The 17,355-nt window shown below is 59.3% G+C and overlaps 2 protein-coding genes and 1 long non-coding RNA gene across 3 annotated transcripts in view; 2 read left to right on the top strand and 1 right to left on the bottom strand.

Annotated features, from left to right (window-relative positions):
• Positions 1-1,595: 1,595 nt before the first annotated feature.
• On the top strand, positions 1,596-7,420 carry MYADM (myeloid associated differentiation marker). Its single transcript, XM_059383061.1, has 3 exons — positions 1,596-1,825; positions 5,102-5,175; positions 6,342-7,420. Exon 3 carries the CDS (start codon positions 6,362-6,364, stop codon positions 7,328-7,330), a length of 969 nt encoding a protein of 322 aa, XP_059239044.1. The 5' UTR covers positions 1,596-1,825; positions 5,102-5,175; positions 6,342-6,361; the 3' UTR covers positions 7,331-7,420.
• On the bottom strand, positions 3,111-4,764 carry LOC132005663 (uncharacterized). The gene is made up of 3 exons (XR_009400866.1): positions 4,511-4,764; positions 4,087-4,382; positions 3,111-3,255 (listed from the first exon to the last, which is right to left on the bottom strand). It is a non-coding gene; the product is annotated as an uncharacterized LOC132005663 (long non-coding RNA).
• Positions 7,421-11,587: 4,167 nt separating the features above from the next.
• The window catches only part of PRKCG (protein kinase C gamma), a 17,403-nt gene continuing 11,635 nt past the window's right edge, over positions 11,588-17,355 (top strand). The window contains exons 1-6 of the mRNA XM_059381654.1: positions 11,588-11,659; positions 11,754-11,961; positions 12,418-12,449; positions 13,419-13,501; positions 16,790-16,901; positions 17,051-17,182. Of these exons, the coding sequence (XP_059237637.1) occupies positions 11,792-11,961; positions 12,418-12,449; positions 13,419-13,501; positions 16,790-16,901; positions 17,051-17,182 (529 nt within the window). The 5' untranslated portion in view covers positions 11,588-11,659; positions 11,754-11,791. The remainder of the gene's footprint in view (positions 11,660-11,753; positions 11,962-12,417; positions 12,450-13,418; positions 13,502-16,789; positions 16,902-17,050; positions 17,183-17,355) is intronic.

The raw sequence follows: 17,355 nt of genomic DNA, 5'->3' as shown, positions 1-17,355 counted from the left end.
CCTAAGACCCTTGTAAATCCTGAGTGGTGGGGGGAGAGGAGAATCCTCTGTGCAATATAAGCCCCTTTCAATCTTACCTGAGTTTATGCGAATGAGATGAATCTCAGTGAGCCCTTAGGTGGCTCAGTATGGGGCTGACTGCCTGAGAAACCAAGCCTGTGATTGGAAGGTTGGAATTTTCAGCCCCACCCCCAGGAACTTGATTGTGGAAAGCCAATGATTTAATCAACCATCCCATGTAACGGAACTTCCATAAAATTCCTAAACAGCGGGGCTCAGAGACCTTCCAGGTTGGTAAAGGCATCAGGGAGCTGGGAGGTGGTATGTCTATATGGAGGCTCAGCATCTCTCCTCCCATACGTTGACCTACAAGTCTCTTCGGCTGTTCTCTTGAGTTGTATCCTTTATAATAAATCAGTAATACTAAGTAAAGTGCTTTCTTTCCTTTTTTTTTTTTTAAGATTTTATTTATTTATTTGACAGAGAGAGATAACAAGTAGACAGAGAGAGAGGGGAAGCAGACTCCTTCCTGAACAGAGAGCTCTATACGGGGCTTGATCCAAGGACCCTGGGATCATGACCTGAGCCGAAGGCAGAGGCTTAAACCACTGAGCCACCCAGGTGCCCCTGTAAAGCACTTGACCAGTGCTGAGCCCCCTACGTAGTAGGTTTCCTAGGGAGACCAGCCAAATACTGGGTCACCTGAGAATTATGTTGGGCTCTCTCCATCATGAATTGAGCAATGACTTTTTCCTCCCTGGAATTAAATCTGGGGTGTTATTTGCTTTCTTGGCCTTCTCCCTCCTGCCAACAGCAGCATCTGTGCACCCAATGAATGGCCCTATTCACCGTCACGTTGACCCACACAATATTGCTTCTGATCAAGGAACCCCATTTATTAGGAAGTCGGTGGGCAGCCCATGTACCCCATCACCCCAAAGTGAGCTTCACAAAACAGAGGTACAGCCTGTTTGGGAAAGCATCACAGTGCCAGATGGGAGACAATGTCCTTGGTGTGGGTGTGGGGGCCCTACAGGATGGACAAACACTCGGAACCAGGGGCACATGCATGGTGCCAAATTATACCATCCAGGAGCCCTAAGGTATCACTTCTCAAGATCACACCCGTTGACTCATTCTTTCAATGCTTGTTTCCTCTTCCTGCCACCCTGAACTCTGCTGTTTTGGGGTTTTCGTGCCTAAAGGAACACACTTCCCCTAGAAAGCACAACAGAGTAAAATTGTGGGACCGGAGGCCGCCCCTGGACTATTTGCGGTATCTGAGGAGTGCGGCTATGAGGTCAGGCAAAGGGGGTGACTGACTGGGGCAGGAAGGAGGGAGAGACGCCTCTGCACCAGGGGCCAAGGAGGTGTGTGAGTGGCAGCTCGCGCCGGGTCCTGACTCCTCAGGCAGGGCCGGATGCCTGAGGCACGGAGACCCCTTCCCCTATAGAGCACAGAATGACAAGGAGGGTCTGTGCCTATCCCCTTTGCTGGGGCACAGACGTGGACAGGCACGCTCCTCAACCCTCACCCCCGCCCCATACCGCCGCGCTCACCGCTTCCTGGCGCCCCCCCCCCCGCCCCTCCCATCTCCGCAGGGCACGCAGTCTGCCAGACAGGCTCCCGGACCCGGTCCGACCACCCCACCCCACCCCCGCCGCGACTCGCGCGGCTGCTTCCCTAGCTTAGTTGCCCTTCTGGAAGGCACCCAGCGGCAGCAGCGCCCCGTTAGCTTGGCGTGGTGGAGCCGCCGCAGCCGCCACCAGGCCCCGCCCAGAGGCAGCCGCGAGCGAGGCCGCGCCAGGGACTACTGCAGAGCGCGGTGAGTGAGCAGGGCCAGCGGGGAGGGACCCAGGCGTCCCGGTCCCCGCCCCTACCCCGGGCAGGCATCCCGACCTTCAGCTTCAGCTTGCTTCCCGATTCCGTCACTCCGTTTCAGGGCCCCAGAGCCGGCCTGAGAAAGGACCCCACAGCCCCTCCCTGTTCTGGGCCTCGGGCAGACCGGCGCCTCGGGCCCCTCCCTTTTTGCCAAAACCGGGAATCTGACGCCCCCTGCCCCCCAGCCCGGTCCTCCAGGAGCTCCCGAGCCCCTCCCTCAATCCGGGCGCCAGGAATGCAGGCCAAAAATATCCCTGGGTTCCAGACCTGGGAGTCTCGGCTTGCAACCACAACGGAGCAGATGAAGACCCAGGAGTCCGAGCTTCCATTGCTTTTTGCTCCAAGAATCTGGGCCCCCAGCCTAGGCGTCCTTCGGAACCTTGGAGGCCGTGGGTCCCACTCGCACCGCCCTAGATACAGGCGTTTTGCTATCGGAGCCTTTCTCCTGCCCCCATCGACTGTGACTTCTGGGACCCAGGAGTCCTGCCCACCAATCCCTAACACCGCGAGCCCCCGTATAAATGAGGATTTGGGGACCCAGGAGTCGGGGGCCTCAGCCCAAAAGTCCCTCAAACCCTAGGGATCGGCAGCCTCAACTATTTCGCCTTTCAGAGACCCAGGAGACAGAGACCGTATCCCACAGATCCCATTAAACGGAAAGGCCTGGTCTCCCAGCCCGCCGCCACCCAGATGTCCAAGATTCCATCCGTCCTGGAAGAGCGGGGCTGGAGCAGACGGGGATGGGAGGGGGCCGGAAGAGAGAGGGAGAGTGGAGTGAGGTGAGACTGGGGTGGGGACCTGGGCTGGGGGCTCCGTCCTAAACAGACGGTTGCCATGGCAACGGCCTTCCCCGGCCGCGCCTGGAGACCGAGCTAAGACCGAGTCGGGGAGGGCAGCCCCCAGGAGCCCCCACACCGCCAGCTGTTGTGTCTTCCTGTTTTGTCACCACGGCAACAGTGACCTCAGCCCTCCACCCCCATCACTGGCTTGGCGGGGGAGTCTCGGTCCATTTTATGCGGGGAGGGGCGTGGTCTTTTCTTGGCCCCGCCTCGGGGGCTGGGGCTGGGATATCCCTCCCGGTTCCGGGAGTCCCTTTCTCAGCCCGAAACCCGCGCTCCCGCAGGGACCCCGGCCCCACCCCCGGCCCCGCCCCCGCCCCAGACCGCCAACCCCACCCAGTAAGCAAACCCTTACAGTCTGCAGCTGCTGCCGCTGCCTGAGAGGTGAGGCTGCGGGGACCCCCCGGCGTGGAGGCTGCGGTCAGGATTCCTGGGTGCTCAGGGAGGAAGGGGCTGGCGTCCCGAGTGTCTGAGTCTCTAGGCAGACTGGGGCATGGATCAGGACTCGGGTTCTAGAGACGACAGGGCTTGAGACCTGCACTCATACAGGTTATCCATCGGAAAGAGGAGGGGAACGGGAGGCCCTGAGTCCTGAGTCTGAGGAAGGAGCAACTGGGGGCCTGGACTCCAGAGTCTGAGGGAGGAGGGGCTGGGGCCCTGATTCCTGGGTCTGAGGGAGGAGGGTCTGGGAGCCTGGACTCCTGGGTCTGAGAGAGGAGGGGCTGGCGGGGGGGCCTGACTCCAGGGTCTGAGGGAGGAGGGGCTGGGGCCTAGACTCCAGGGTCTGATGGAGGAGGGACCTGGGTGTCTGGACTCCTGGGTCTGATGGAGGAGGGACGTGGGTGTCTGGACTCCTGGGTCTGAGAGGGTTGGGGACCCCTATGTGCCCTGGCTGAAGGGGGTTGATATCTAGTACAAGAAGGTCTTCAGGAGGGGAGGAGCTTGGAGTTGGAAGTTTGGGTTTGGGAAAAAGAATGGCCTTCCACGTTCCTCACTCCTCCATTGTGGGGACAGAATTCGAACTTTGGGCCCCAAACGCCAAAAAGGGAGGACTGGGAAGCTGGTGTCCTAAGCCAGAGAAGCCAAGGCTGAGGCCAGCGTCCTTGGGTTGCTGAGAGTGGAGCAGGCTAGGGTTTAGGGATGCGATTCTCAGTTTGAGCGACGGGGTGTGGTGTTTGGCATGGAGGCGGCGAGAGGGGATGGGCGTGGCCAGGGGAGTCCAGAAGCAGCCCGGAGAGGCCGAAGGGGTGTTTCCTCTCTCTCGGGCTGTCTCCGGCGGTGCATTCCTGAGTTCTGACCTCAGGCGGCGGCCGCCGGGCGGAAGGCGACGGACCCCTCCCCTCCGCGAGGTCCCTGCGCTACCCACCTCCTTCCTTGGGGCACTTCTGGAGTTGTGGCTCGCGCTCTTCCTCCTTGCCTACTTGGGACCCGGCAGTACCCGCTTTCTAGAACGCCAGAGTGTAGGCCGGTCCTGACTTCCTCCTAACGGGTTTTCGAAGGGCGTGTCGGGGGAGCACGAGGCGGCCGAGCCCCGGGTAGCACCTCCCAGGTGGCATGGGAGGCCCAGCCCCTACCCACAGACCTGACTTCCGAGGGGTGGTGGGAGGTGTGGCTACCAATCTCTGGCCTGGATTCCGACACCGCAGTTCCGCCTTCGAGGGGCTGGCGGGGCGGGGGCGGGGGGTGGTCAGCTAGGCAAATCCCAGGGGTCCGGCTTACCAGCCAGTGGTCTCTCACAGACCCTCGTGGGTCCAGGCTTCCAGCCCCTGCTCTGGGGACCCAGAACTCACATTTTGAAGGACACAGAAATTCAGGCTTCGGGCCTCACGTCCTAGGTGGACCTTCCTCTCCCAAGATCCACGAGCGGGGCGGGCCCTCCCGGAGGCCGGCGGGGGGGCGGAGGTCCCAGCACCGCCCCGCCTCCCTCCGCCCGGGTCCCCGCCACATTCCAGATGGCTGCGCTGACTTGAAGCCCTTATAAGGCTCGGAGACGCTGCGCGGGGCCTGGCCGTCCGCCCCCGCAGCCACCGCCCAGGGCCCTCCCGCCGGTCAGTCCCGCGGCCTTCCCCGGCTGCGGCAGGGTTAAGATCACTCACGCCCCCGCCCGCCCGCGGGCGTGCACTTTCTCCCGCTTCCCTCCACTCCCGCCCCCGCAGTTTGGGGATTGGGCTGGGGTTCCCTGGGGTCACCTCCAGGACCTCTCTCGGCTCGAGGCCAGATCCCCGCCCCGGCTGGGAGGGCGCCCGGCTGGCAGAGCCTGGGTGCGCGTTCGGGGCGAGCCCAGCGGCTGGCGGGTGGGTGGCCTGGGTCCCGGCGGGGCGGAGCCGGATAGAGCTGGGTGCTGACTCGCTCTCTCCTCCTCCCTCCTGTGTTCTGACCAGTCTTTTCCAGGTGTCAGACTTAATCCACCTCCAGAGCCGGATCTTTAGCCCTCGGGGTTCTTGGCAGACTGCAGGTGAGTGAGCCTGGACTCCGCGTCGGAGGGAAGAGGGTCTGGGGGCCCGCACTCCTGGGTCTGAGAGAGGAGGGAGCTTCCCACCTAGACTCTGTGTTGGAGGGAGGAGCATCTGGGACCTGGACTCTGAGATTCCGAGAGAAGGACCTTGGAGCTGGGTTTCCATGGAAAGAGACCCAGACACCTGTTTACCTGGGAAAACAGTGTGTCCAGGAAATGGGCTTCCAGGTCTTGGGACCTCTTGCAGGGACAGCTGGGCAAGCTAGAACCTGTTCTACTGTCCGATAGGCCCTCCTGTGCCTGCCCATGGAAGGAGGAAGTTTTATTTCCCTGAAACTGAGAGAAGCCTTCTGAGCTTTTTAGGGGTGGAGGGCAACAGGGCAGATGTCAAAGGCCTGAGGGAGGATTTGGATACCTGGTCCCCAAGACACTGGGCCCTCTCTCCCTGAGGGTCTCTAGGACAAGAAGATAGAAGTTGTAGGTTCTGGAGGGACAGAAAAAAGAAGCTGATTTTCTAGACTGCAGGTGTCTGGTGAACTCAAGGCCTAGGGCCCAGAGTCCTGAGGTCTGAAGCTCTGTGACCAGACGTGAGAGGCCTGGAGATTTCAGTGGAAGGGGCTGGGGCACTGGACAGTTGGAGAATCTGGAGTGCTTGAGTTTCTTGGAAGTTAGGGAACTTGGAGATTGGACTCCATGTGGGGGAGGGGCATAGGTAGAAGGAAGCTCAGTGTCCTTGGGGGTAGTACTCCAGCCCTGTATCCCAGGTGAGATTGCGACGGAAGTCACGGACCCTTGATCTCTCTGGTAGAGGGTGGACTTGAGAGGGCATGTTCCCAAGAGCTGAGCCCTGGGGGACTGACGGCAGCTCTGAGTGTCGGGGTGGGGGGCGGCAGAGATAGATGGTTTTACAATGGTTGGGTTGCAGAGAGAGGAGAGGCAGCCTAGACTCCTGGGTTCTGACAGGGGAGGTGGGAGGTGGGGAATCCAAGTCCAGAGTGGGGAGGGCTCTGGGACCTGGGTGACCAGCTGATCCGCACAGGCTCGCAACTATCCCACTTTGAAAAGCCTGCACCCTGGGTGCCCCTCAGCTAGCTACCAGGTTACTTTGTGCCCCTGGGGGGAGGAAAGGCCGAGGGCCTGGATTCCCACATTTGGAACCTTCTTAGGACACTAAGAAGTCCCAGCCATGCCGGTGACGGTGACCCGCACGACCATCACAACCACCACGTCGTCTTCCTCAGGCCTGGGCTCCCCAACCATCGTGGGGTCCCCTCGGGCACTGACCCAGCCCCTGGGCCTCCTCCGCCTGCTGCAGCTGCTGTCCACCTGTGTGGCCTTCTCCCTGGTGGCCAGCGTGGGTGCCTGGACAGGGGCCATGGGTAACTGGTCCATGTTCACTTGGTGCTTCTGCTTCTCTGTGACCTTCATCATCCTCATAGTCGAGTTATGCGGGCTCCAGGCCCGCTTCCCCCTGTCCTGGAGAAACTTCCCCATCACCTACGCCTGCTACGCTGCCCTCTTCTGCCTATCGGCCTCCATCATCTACCCCACCACCTACGTCCAGTTCCTGTCCCACGGCCGCTCCCGGGACCACGCCATCGCTGCCACCACCTTCTCCTGCATCGCATGCGTGGCTTACGCCACTGAAGTGGCCTGGACCCGGGCCCGCCCCGGGGAGATCACCGGCTACATGGCCACTGTGCCAGGCCTGCTCAAGGTGCTGGAGACCTTTGTGGCCTGCGTCATCTTCGCCTTCATCGGCGGCCCCTCCCTGTACCAGGACAAGCCAGCCCTGGAGTGGTGTGTGGCCGTGTACTCCATCTGCTTCATCCTGGCGGCCGTTGCCATCCTGCTGAACCTGGGCGACTGCACCAACATTCTGCCCATCTCCTTTCCCAGTTTCCTGTCAGGACTGGCGCTGCTTTCTGTCCTTCTGTATGCCACGGCTATCGTGCTCTGGCCACTCTACCAGTTCAGCGAGAGGCACGGAGGCCACTCCCGCCGCTATTCGGACGTGGGCTGCAGCAACCGGCACACCTACTATGTGTGCGACTGGGACCGCCGACTGGCCGTGGCCATCCTCACGGCCATCAACCTGCTGGCTTACCTGGCCGACCTGGTGTATTCGGCCCGCCTGGTGTTCGTCAGGGTCTGAGGCTCTGACCATGACCGGCGCTCTCAAGTCCCTCTTGTGGGCCGAGGTTTCTTTTCCCAAGTCCTCCTTTCCTCTTCCTGGCTGCCTCTCTCCTGCCTCTCCTGTTTCCTTCCCATCCCTCCTGCTCTTCTCTGTTCCTTTAGCTTCCTGCCTCTCTCCTGTTGCTCTCGCCTTTCCTTCCTGTTTTGTTGGGTTGCCCACATCCTGTTTTGTTTGCCTCTTTCTGTGTTCACTTCTTCTTTCCTCCCTGTTCTGTCCCGGCCGCCTCTTTCCCAGTTTCTTTCTTCCAATTTCCTTGGGAGCTCTGAGACTTCTCTCTTCTCTGCCTCCACCCCACTGCCCCCCACTTCCGAAGGTGCTGAGCTCCATGTCCCACTCCCCTCTCCTGCAGCTGTTCCCTCCCTGGGCCTCCCAAGGGGCCTCATTGCCAAAGCATGCCTACCCACCCTGGCTGTGCCTTAGTTGGTGTGTATGTGTGTGTTTGTGGGGTTGGGGTGGGCAGCTAGAGAATGCGGCTCCCTTTCTCCCAGTGAAGGGGCTGCGGACAGCGCATGTCCCCTTTTATCTCTGGAGGCCAATGATCTCCAGTGGGCATGAGGCTTCAAGCACAGGCCCCGGGTCTGTGGGCCTTGCCTGGCCCCCAGCCTCCCCTGAGATTGGCTCCAGAACTTTGGCCAGGCTTACTAACATCCCACTGCCTGGAGGCCATCTTACAGGAAGTAAAGGGTGGAAGCCTCCCATCCCAACTGCTCTCTGGGTTATCGAAAAAGTGGTGGCCAGCAAAGAACCATATGGTCTTAAGGACGACTGTCTAAGTGTTAGTTGGGGGGGGTAGGGATATGGCCCTCCCATCTCAGTATTAAAAACAGCATATACTGCCTTTGCTGGGAGAAGAGGTTGGCCACCTGCCTGCCTTAAAGGCAGGCAGTATGAACCTGGGTTGGTTGGTTGGTTGGTTTTCCTTTTCTGGTCACAAGGGCAAAATGTCCTGGGTGGCCCTCTTCTAAAAGGGAAGTTTCTTTTCAATGTGTTTTTCTTGGGGGTGGGTGGGATGGGTAGGTGGGGGGTGCCATCGCCATAGAGGAATTGCTTGCTCAAGTGTGGTGCGCGAGTGCGCGCGCACGCATACACACACACGTGTGTTTCTGCATGCTAGTTGCTTCCTGTAGCTGCTTCCTGCTTCTCTGGGACTCACATGCGCAATGTCATATATATAAATGTATAAATATATATTTTAAATTTTTTTTTAATTCCCTGGAGCTTCTGTTTCCCATCAGTCCCTGCTGTGAACTACAGAGGGAAGACATGTCCATTCCCTCACCCCACATCTGTGTTTTGTTTTTTTGTTTTTGTTTTTGTTTTTTTTACATCAATATAAAGATAAAAGAAAAACTGTGCTTGCTTTATTGCTGGGGAGGGCTCCAGGAGAGAGGGCAAGGTCCAGATTCTTGGGTCTGGTGGGAGAGGGAGCCTTGGACCAGGCCAAGACAACTTTGGCCTTTGGATCTCCCAAAGCCAGGAGAACTAGTTAGGATTGAAATGAATGAGATTGGGCCCTCCTTGGAATCCCATGAGCAACTCCAGAAACAGTGTCCCCATCTGAGTGCAACACTTTTTCCCCCCAAAATCAACTCCTCAGGTTCCACATCTCAGTAATAGGCTCCCCAGCCTGCGAACCCAGGCTCTGGTTCTTCCCATCCACTCTATCTGTCGCTCACCAGACACTGTCTATCCTTCCTCAACTGTCCCCTCTGCCAGCTCCTGACCCAGCTCAGGTATCATTTTGTCCTGAGCTAGTACCCCAGGCTCCTTGACTAGCCCACCTCCTGCCCACTCTGGCCCAGGGGGATGCTTCTAACCTCTGACACTGCCCTCCCCTGCTCCAATCCTGTATGTGCCTACAGGTGATACCAGAGCTCCTCTGGACCTTGAGATCTGGCCCTGCCTGCATTCCCACCAGCTCCACCTTACGCTCAGTTCTAAGCTCTCTAAGCTCCCTGACACAACCGGTCCACAGAAGACCTCGATAAAGAGCAAACGAATTACTCTTACAATGAGTCTCTGTTCTACAGAAGGACCTGTTGCCTGAGGAGAATCACAAATACATAAAGATAAATCCGCACAAATCCCAGGATCAAGCAACCCATCTGCAATTACACCCGCAAGAGCAGTTGGCAAGCGCTATGTCCAGGGAGGGTCCCCCGAAGAGAAGGAAGGGCTACCGGGAATAGACGCACTCCTTTTCGAGGAGAGGCGTTCTTTTGAGCTCTGCAGCGTCCACCCCGGAATTCTGACCCACACCAAAGCCTGCCTCCTGCAAGGGCGCCTAGCCCCGCCTCCCCACCCCATGCTTGAATCCCTTCTGGAAGGGACCAGAGAGAACAGCTCTAGGACCCGGGGGTGATGTGTTGGTGATGGGAGAAAAGCAGCCAAGCGGGCAAGGTGGGATCCTCAGGTCCGTTTCCACGGCCGCCCCCTCCCCATCCTTGCCCTTGGGAAGGCCGGGCGCCTGGAGGTGGGTGGCAGGCAACAGCACCCCACTTCCGAGGAGCTTGGAGAAGAGCCTGATTCCCTCATCTCCCCTTCGGCTTCGGGAAGCCGGCCCGGGACCTCCAGAATTCCCAGAGAAGGTGCGGCGAGCCAGGTCCCCAGGCGCCGCGGCGGCGCCCCGCCCCCTTCGCGGGGCTCGCCGGGAGAGGAAGTTCCCGGCCGCGTCGCCACAACAGGCAGTCGGCAGGCTCAGACTCCAAGTTCCAGGATGCACCGCACTCCGCGGCCCGGGGCGGGCCGTGGTTGCCCTTGGCAACAGAGCGGGGCCCGGGCGCCCGGAACCCGTAGCTTTCGCGCGTCGGGGGAGGGCCGGGCGGAGCCGGGCAGGGGCGCGGGCGGGGCGACGGAGCCGGCACGGGAGCCCCACTGGGCCGACCTGCGGAGGGCCGGAGTGCACAGGGTTTTCCAGGGTCAGGGGGGCCCGGGGAGGGCCGGGGAGACCCCCAGGGACGGGGAGAGGTTCCTAGCCAGAGAGGGTGAGAGAGGGATCAAGATGCGAGCCGAAGAGCTCGGACCTTCGGAGACCCCCGGCTACGGAGGGAGCGGCTGGCAGAGCCAGGGAGTGGGTCAGAGAGCGACGAGCACAGGGAGGTTCGCGGACACAGCCGGGGAGAAGGAGGGGTGGAGGGACACAGAGACTGGCTCTCAGAGAGGAAGACGCAGAGGGAGGGGACACGGAGGCCCACAGTCACAGCCCGGCGGAGAGCGGCCGAGAGAGAGCCCAGAGACAGACAAAGAGAGGCCGAAGAGGAGATGTATGAGACCTCCGCTGCCGAGAGGCCGAGGGACACTGATTCCCAGTGAGACAGACGCCACAGAAAAAGCGACGCCAAGACCCCAGAGGGTCACAGGATGGCCACGGGCATAGATGGAGACACAGAGCAAAACAAAACAAAACAGAGAAATAGAGGCAAGGGACAGGGAGCCAGGAACACTGGACAGGGACAGAGACACGGGACAGGGTGCCTGGAACACAGGGACACAGGACAGGGAGCCAGCAACACTGGACAGGGACAGAGACACGGCACAGGGAGGCGGGAACACTGGGACAGGGACACGGGACAGAGAGCTGGGAACACTGCACAGGGACAGAGACATGGGACAGGGAGGTGGGGACACTGGGACGGGGACACAGGACAGGGAGCCGGCAACACCGGACAGGGACAGAGACTGAGAGCGAGGGACAACCCCAGAGGGAGACACGGACTTACAAATTTCACCCACACCCAGAGAGAAATCAAGACTTGAAGAGCAGCAGAGACAGCAGGTCTCCGCGTCCACCACTGGGTTCCCAGCACTGAATACAAAGTTTGTGTAATGAAGCAGAGTGACACCGTCAGAAACCCAGGGATCCGAATGCAGTCTCAGCGGGCTCACGGGACCCACCGAGGTCCCAAGTGGGGAGGACGCCCGGCCGGGGCGACAGATGGAGGTGGAGGCAGGGCACTGCTCAGAGGATGCCCCCTCCCTCCAGCCAGCCCCCAGAGTGGGTGTGCGCACGTGTGTGTCGGGGGCAGGGCGTTTGTCCCGAGTCTCAGGGAGGGGGGGACGCCTTTAAGCTGAAACCCCGCCCCTCGGTCGTCATGGCAACGCCTCCCCCCAGCCGGGGCTCCCACATTTCAGCAGGTGCCTGAGCCGGAGCTCCCGCCGCCGCCGCCGCCCTTGCCTCCGGCTCCTCGGCGCCCCTGCCCTCGGCTCTCCGCCCTGCCCGCCCGCTCCCCCTGGCGGAGCCGGCGCGCCCCGGGGTGCCGCTCCCTGCCCTGCGCTCCGCGCCTGGAGGTGCCTCGCCCCTCTCCTTTCCTCCTCGCAATCTCCCCGTGGCTCAGTGCTCTCCCGACTCTCCGGCTCCTCGCCTTTCCACCTGTTTCCCCAGAAAGGCAGGATCCTGGTCCCTGCTACGTTCCTGGGGCCATGGCAGGCCTGGGCCCCGGCGGAGGCGATTCAGAGGGGGGACCCCGGCCCCTGTTTTGCAGAAAGGGGGCTCTGAGGCAGAAGGTGGTCCACGAAGTCAAGAGCCACAAGTTCACCGCCCGCTTCTTCAAGCAGCCAACCTTCTGCAGCCACTGCACCGACTTCATCTGGTGAGGGAAGGGGCTGGGGGCTTGAGGGAAGATGGAAGGAGGGATGGAGACTCGTGTCACCCCAGCCCCTGAGGGATGGAGAAGGAAAGAGCTGCTGGTCCTGGCTTCTGGTCCGAGGATAGGAAGGGGCTGGGGACTGGACCCCTGAGTCTGAGGGAGGAGGGTCTGGGGTCTTGGACTCCAGGGTCTGAGGGAGGAGGGGGCTGGGGACCTGGACTCCAGGGTCTGAGGGAGGAGGGGACTGGGGACCTGGACTCCAGGGTCTGAGGGAGGAGGAGGCTGGGGGCTTGGACTCCTGGGACTGAGAGAAGAAAGGATGAGGGCCAGAATTTCTGGGCTCTAGAACAAGAGGCAGCTGGGGTCCTGCTCGTGGAGGGAGGAAGGCGCAGTAAAGCTGGCAGAGGTGGGAGGCCCGCTTCCCTTTTCAGCACTGACCTCGGATCCTTGATCTTTCAGGGGGATTGGAAAACAGGGCCTGCAATGTCAAGGTAAGACCTGGGGACCTGGACTCCTGGGACCCTCAGGAGGGTAGAGGCTAGGGCCCCACAGCCCAGGAGGCTTGACACACGTGTTCTTTGGTCCCCAGAGAGGCGCGGGGGAGCCCGGGGCGGGGGGTGTGGCAGAGACACAGCCTGCTGTGGGGAGGGAGCTCTGATGGTGGGGCCACCGCGGAGGTGGTGCTGGGGGCCCCTCCCTCGGCCAGCTCCAGGTGGGGACAGATATTTGGAGAATCTGTTGCCATGGCAACAGGGAGATTTGGAAAAGGGGAGCTGAAGGGGGGGCTGGAGATGCGGAGTCAGAGCCCCCCCCCAAGCTATTGTCGCCATGACAACACCAACAGTCCTAGGCAGGGGCAGGCCGGGTGGGGTCACCAATGGGCGGGTGGGGGCCGGGCGGGGCTGACAGTTATGCGGGGCGGGAGAGGGGGGGCGAGTCCTGAAGCACCAGCTGCTACTGCTGAGAACAGAGTGAGTCAGGGAGGGGGAGGCCTCCCGCGGCCCCCAGACTCACTTCTGCCCAAGTCGCTGCTCTCTCTGTGCTGTCGGAGGACATTGCTGTTTGCTCTCCGCAGCCTGCCTCTTTCCTTGCTTTCTTGCCTCACCTCAGTGGGCTCGTCTGTCGATAAGATCCTGTTTTCTCTCTGTGTCCCTGGGTCTCGCTCTTTCTCAGTCTGTCTCTGTGTCTCCCTCTGGCTGTGTGTAGGCACTGGGGTCTCTCTGCTCTGTGATGCTCTATGTCTCTGTTTCTGTCTTTGGGTTCAACCCCTGAATTTCTATCTCCTGGTTTCCCTCCCCCACTCCATGTTGGGGTCTCTCCTTTGATTTTCTATTAAACTCTCTGGACTTTGGGGTCCCCCTCTCTGTGGTTTTCCTTCTGTTGGAGTCTCTCTCTTTCTGATTTTCTGTCCATTGGGCTCTCTCTCTCTGGCTCTGTGTCTCTATGATTCTCACCTTCAGTCTGCAGCTTTGTGGTTCATCGACGATGCCACGAATTTGTGACCTTCGAGTGTCCAGGCGCTGGGAAGGGCCCCCAGACGGATGTGAGTGCCCGGACACCTGATTCTTCCTCCTTGGGCCGCGCCCCCGCCCTCACCCCCTCGGCGTCCGTCCCAATTTCTCCTGCTATTTTTAAGGCTGGGAGGGGAGGGGGGCTGGAGAGATAGGGGGAGCTAGTCTGGCCCAGATTCCCTGCCCTTGGCCTGGAAAAGGGGAAATGAGAGGGGGCCTGAGACAGGCTGGGGACACAGGTGGGGGACAGAGAAGAAACAGTGGGAAGGGGACTGAAGATGAGCATTGGAGGGGGTGGGCTGTCATTCAGGGGTCAAGAGATTTAAAAAAACAGAGAGTGGAGGGACAGAGAGAGAGATGACCATTGATGCAGGCACGGAGGTAAGACAGAGAATCTCAGAAACGCAGAAAAAGAGACCCAGAGAGAGTGAGACAGAGAAAGAGGAATGGAACAGAGACAGCAACCCAGGAGGGAGGAAATGGGGAGCCACAGGGACTGAGAGAGACAGACAGAGACAAGAAACTCAGAGAAGCAGAGCTGCAGACGCCCAGAGAGACCCGCTAAAGTAGAAGATGGCAGATACCGAGAATGGTTTCTGAGATGCCAAGAGGGAGGCCCAAGGAGACCCTGCAGTGCACGCACACACACAACCCCCCCAGGAGCACACACAGGTGCACATACAGATTCCCTCATGTGCACACACAGATCCACACCACCTCTGTCTCTCTCTCCGTCTGCTTCCCATCCGGGGGATGTCAGGTGGGCTTCCAAGAACAGCCGATGCTGTGGCCCATTCCCAATCCCTCCTTCACTTTCTGTCTGGTCTTCGGGCTCCTCTCTCTGAGCCTCCATTTCCCCTCTGTCCAGTATGGCAGCCGCCAGCCACACCCAGCTAGCTGGAGGCGCCCTTGGGAGGGGCTACCAGGACTGAGCAAGGGAAATCTAAATTCCATTTAATTTGAACTGATGGAAATTTAAATAGCCACATGTGGTTAGTGGCTATGGGCTGGGACAGCAAAATCCCCCACCTACCCCCGCTTGTTTTGATAGTCCAACGAAGCCAGGAGGCTTGAGGGCCTAGCCCAGGGTTTGACGTAGGGTTCAAGCCCTCTTTATGATTAGCAGATGAAGAAAGGGACAGAATGAGAAGCTGAGACAGAGAGAGAGAAAAAGGGACAGAGAGCTCTCCAGAAGTCCATGGAACATTTTGCCAGCTGGTTAGGTGACGAAAGTTGAAGTTTATGTAGAGGATGTGATGTCATAGCACATACATTGTGCACCACTGTCTACTAGCCGCCATATATGTCACTGATTGGCCGCCTCACCTGCCTGCCTGCACCCCCCACGTGACTTCTGAATTGTCCAGGGCTCACTGCACACACTCAGCAGGTGTCTTTCAGGTGGTCCAAGACTGAGTCCCGCACAAAGCAGGAGGTGAGGTGTTGTTCCTGTCCCCATCTGAGCCGAAGCCCTGGGCTTGACTCCCAGTTCCCCCACATAGAGATTCTCTGTCCTTCCAAAAGTTGCTTTATTTCTCTGTACCTCTTGTTCTCGTCTGCACAATGGGGATGACGACCATGGTTTTGAGGACTAAATGAGTCAAATGCTTGGGATGATACCTGGGTTCATATGGGTTATTATCCTTATACAACTGTTGCTGTCACTGATGAAGAAACAGAGGAAGGATGTCTTCCTCTACTTCACTCATTTATTATTTTCCTTTGGATCTTGTTGGCTGTCACATGGATCAAGGGCTAAAGAATTGGGAAGGGCTTGGCGAGCATGATTTCCATCCGGCCCCTTTCAGGGAGGCCTCGTGGCCCCATTTTACAGGAAGAAAGGCTGAGACTCTGCAAGGGGGCGGTGTCCAGGGGCGGGGCACAGAGCTGGGGAGGGGGCAGAGTCCAGTGCAGACACAGGTCTGTGTACTTAGAGCTGCAGCTCTGTCTCCTTTTTGGTTGTGATTTCTTGAGAATGAGAACAGCTTACCTCCATGGAGCAGTGGAGCTTGCAAGTCCAGCTTCCTGCTGAGACCTGACATAGTAGAGCTTAGAGCAGCAGGCACCCTCTGAGTTAGGGTCAGCGGAAGATCTTTAGAGGCCCTGAGCATTGAAAGAGATCATCACACTCTACCCCCCCAAGTGTCACTCAAAATAGGATCCCCGCTAAACTGCAAAAATAAATAAAAGCCCAAGAATATCCTGAATTTTCACCCTAGCTCACGATGCATGCCTAGGAAAAGGCAGATACCAAACTACTGAACACTCAGACATTGTCAGGGGCAGGGAAGGAATGCTTTGTCGGTGCCCTAAATTCATGCTTAATTGAACTCCGGACATTGGGCACTACTTTAAGATACGGACTGTTGATTTCCACTGGGCAGAAGAGGACTCTGAGGCTCTAATCTGGGCACTATCTTGCCCCAAATCACACAGCTGGTAAATGGCCCAGCTCTTATTTAAACCTAGGGCTCTGTGGACATGGCAATGAAATCATCGTTAGTAACCACAGCAGCCCAAACGGCAGTACCGAGCACTTTGAGTATGCCAGGCCCTGCTATGCACTTTACATTCAACTTAACCAACCTTCCTTCCTTCCTTCCTTTCTAAATAATCTCTGCACCCAATATGGGACTTGAACTCACACCCTCAAGATCAAGAGTCGCATGCTGCATTGACTGAGCCAGCCCAGCGCCCCTACACTTGGTCTTTCATTAACTGAGAGGTCATATTGTCCATCTCACAAGGGGCTCAGAGAAGGCAGATCAACAGTGGGCAGACCTTGACAGAGGCTGACAGTGAGCCATGTGGAGTTCATCGTGGCCCACACATCCTTGGAGAGCATGTCTGGGGAGGTGGGGTGAGCGCAGGGACTGTGGAACGTTAGGAGCCCCACCTCCTTCAGGCTCTGCCTACATGCCACCTTGTCAGTGAAGCCTCCCTCATCAGTCTCTGCAAATTTCAGTCCCCGGCCCCGGCAGTCCCCTTTCCTGCTTCATTTTCCTCCGCAGCACCTGCTACCATCCATCACTGTTTTACTTATTCAGCGTTTATTTTCTGTCTCCCCAACTAGAAAGTAAACTCCATGGGGGCAGGAGTTTTTCATTGTTTGTCCACAGCTGGTCCTAGCACCAAGAACAGTGCCTGGCACACAACAGGCACTCCATAAATGCAGTAGAGTGAATGAAGACTCGGAGCGCAAGGCAGAGGAGGCAGAGTTCAAAGGGCTTCTCTCCCAGCGTCTAGGGCACCCCACTTCCCAGCCCCTTCTAGGGTACCCCTGCTCCTGGCCCCATCTGATGTTTCCTCTCTGCCCCCAGGACCCCCGAAACAAGCACAAGTTCCGTCTGCACAGCTACAGCAGCCCCACCTTCTGCGACCACTGCGGCTCCCTTCTCTACGGGCTGGTGCACCAGGGCATGAAATGCTCCTGTGAGTCTATGCTTGGGGCTCCTGCCAGAACCTGGCGCTCCGGGACCCCTTTCAGAGCGCAGTGTCTGGGTTTCTCTGGATAGGGCTGGAGGATAGAGTCTGGAGTTGCGCGGTGGCCGGACGCGCTACCTCCGGTTCTGTCCCCGCAGGCTGCGAGATGAACGTGCACCGGCGCTGTGTGCGCAGCGTGCCCTCTCTGTGCGGGGTGGACCACACGGAGCGCCGTGGGCGGCTGCAGCTAGAGATCCGAGCACCAACGGCAGATGAGATCCACGTCACAGGTGAAGCCGGGCTCCTGGGTCTGGTCCCACCCTTCTGCCCCAGGAGGAAGGGCCCAAGGGTTCAACAGCGGGGGGGGGGGGGGGGGGGGGGCCCCCGCGGGGGGGCCGCCCGCCCCGGGGGCCCCCCCCCCCCCCCCCCCCCCCCCCCCTTTGGCGCAGCCCGCGCCCTCCCC

Source organism: Mustela nigripes, chromosome 17 (genome assembly GCF_022355385.1).
Source record: "Mustela nigripes isolate SB6536 chromosome 17, MUSNIG.SB6536, whole genome shotgun sequence".
Lineage (NCBI taxonomy): Eukaryota > Metazoa > Chordata > Mammalia > Carnivora > Mustelidae > Mustela > Mustela nigripes.
This window is presented reverse-complemented; position numbering and strand designations above follow the sequence as displayed.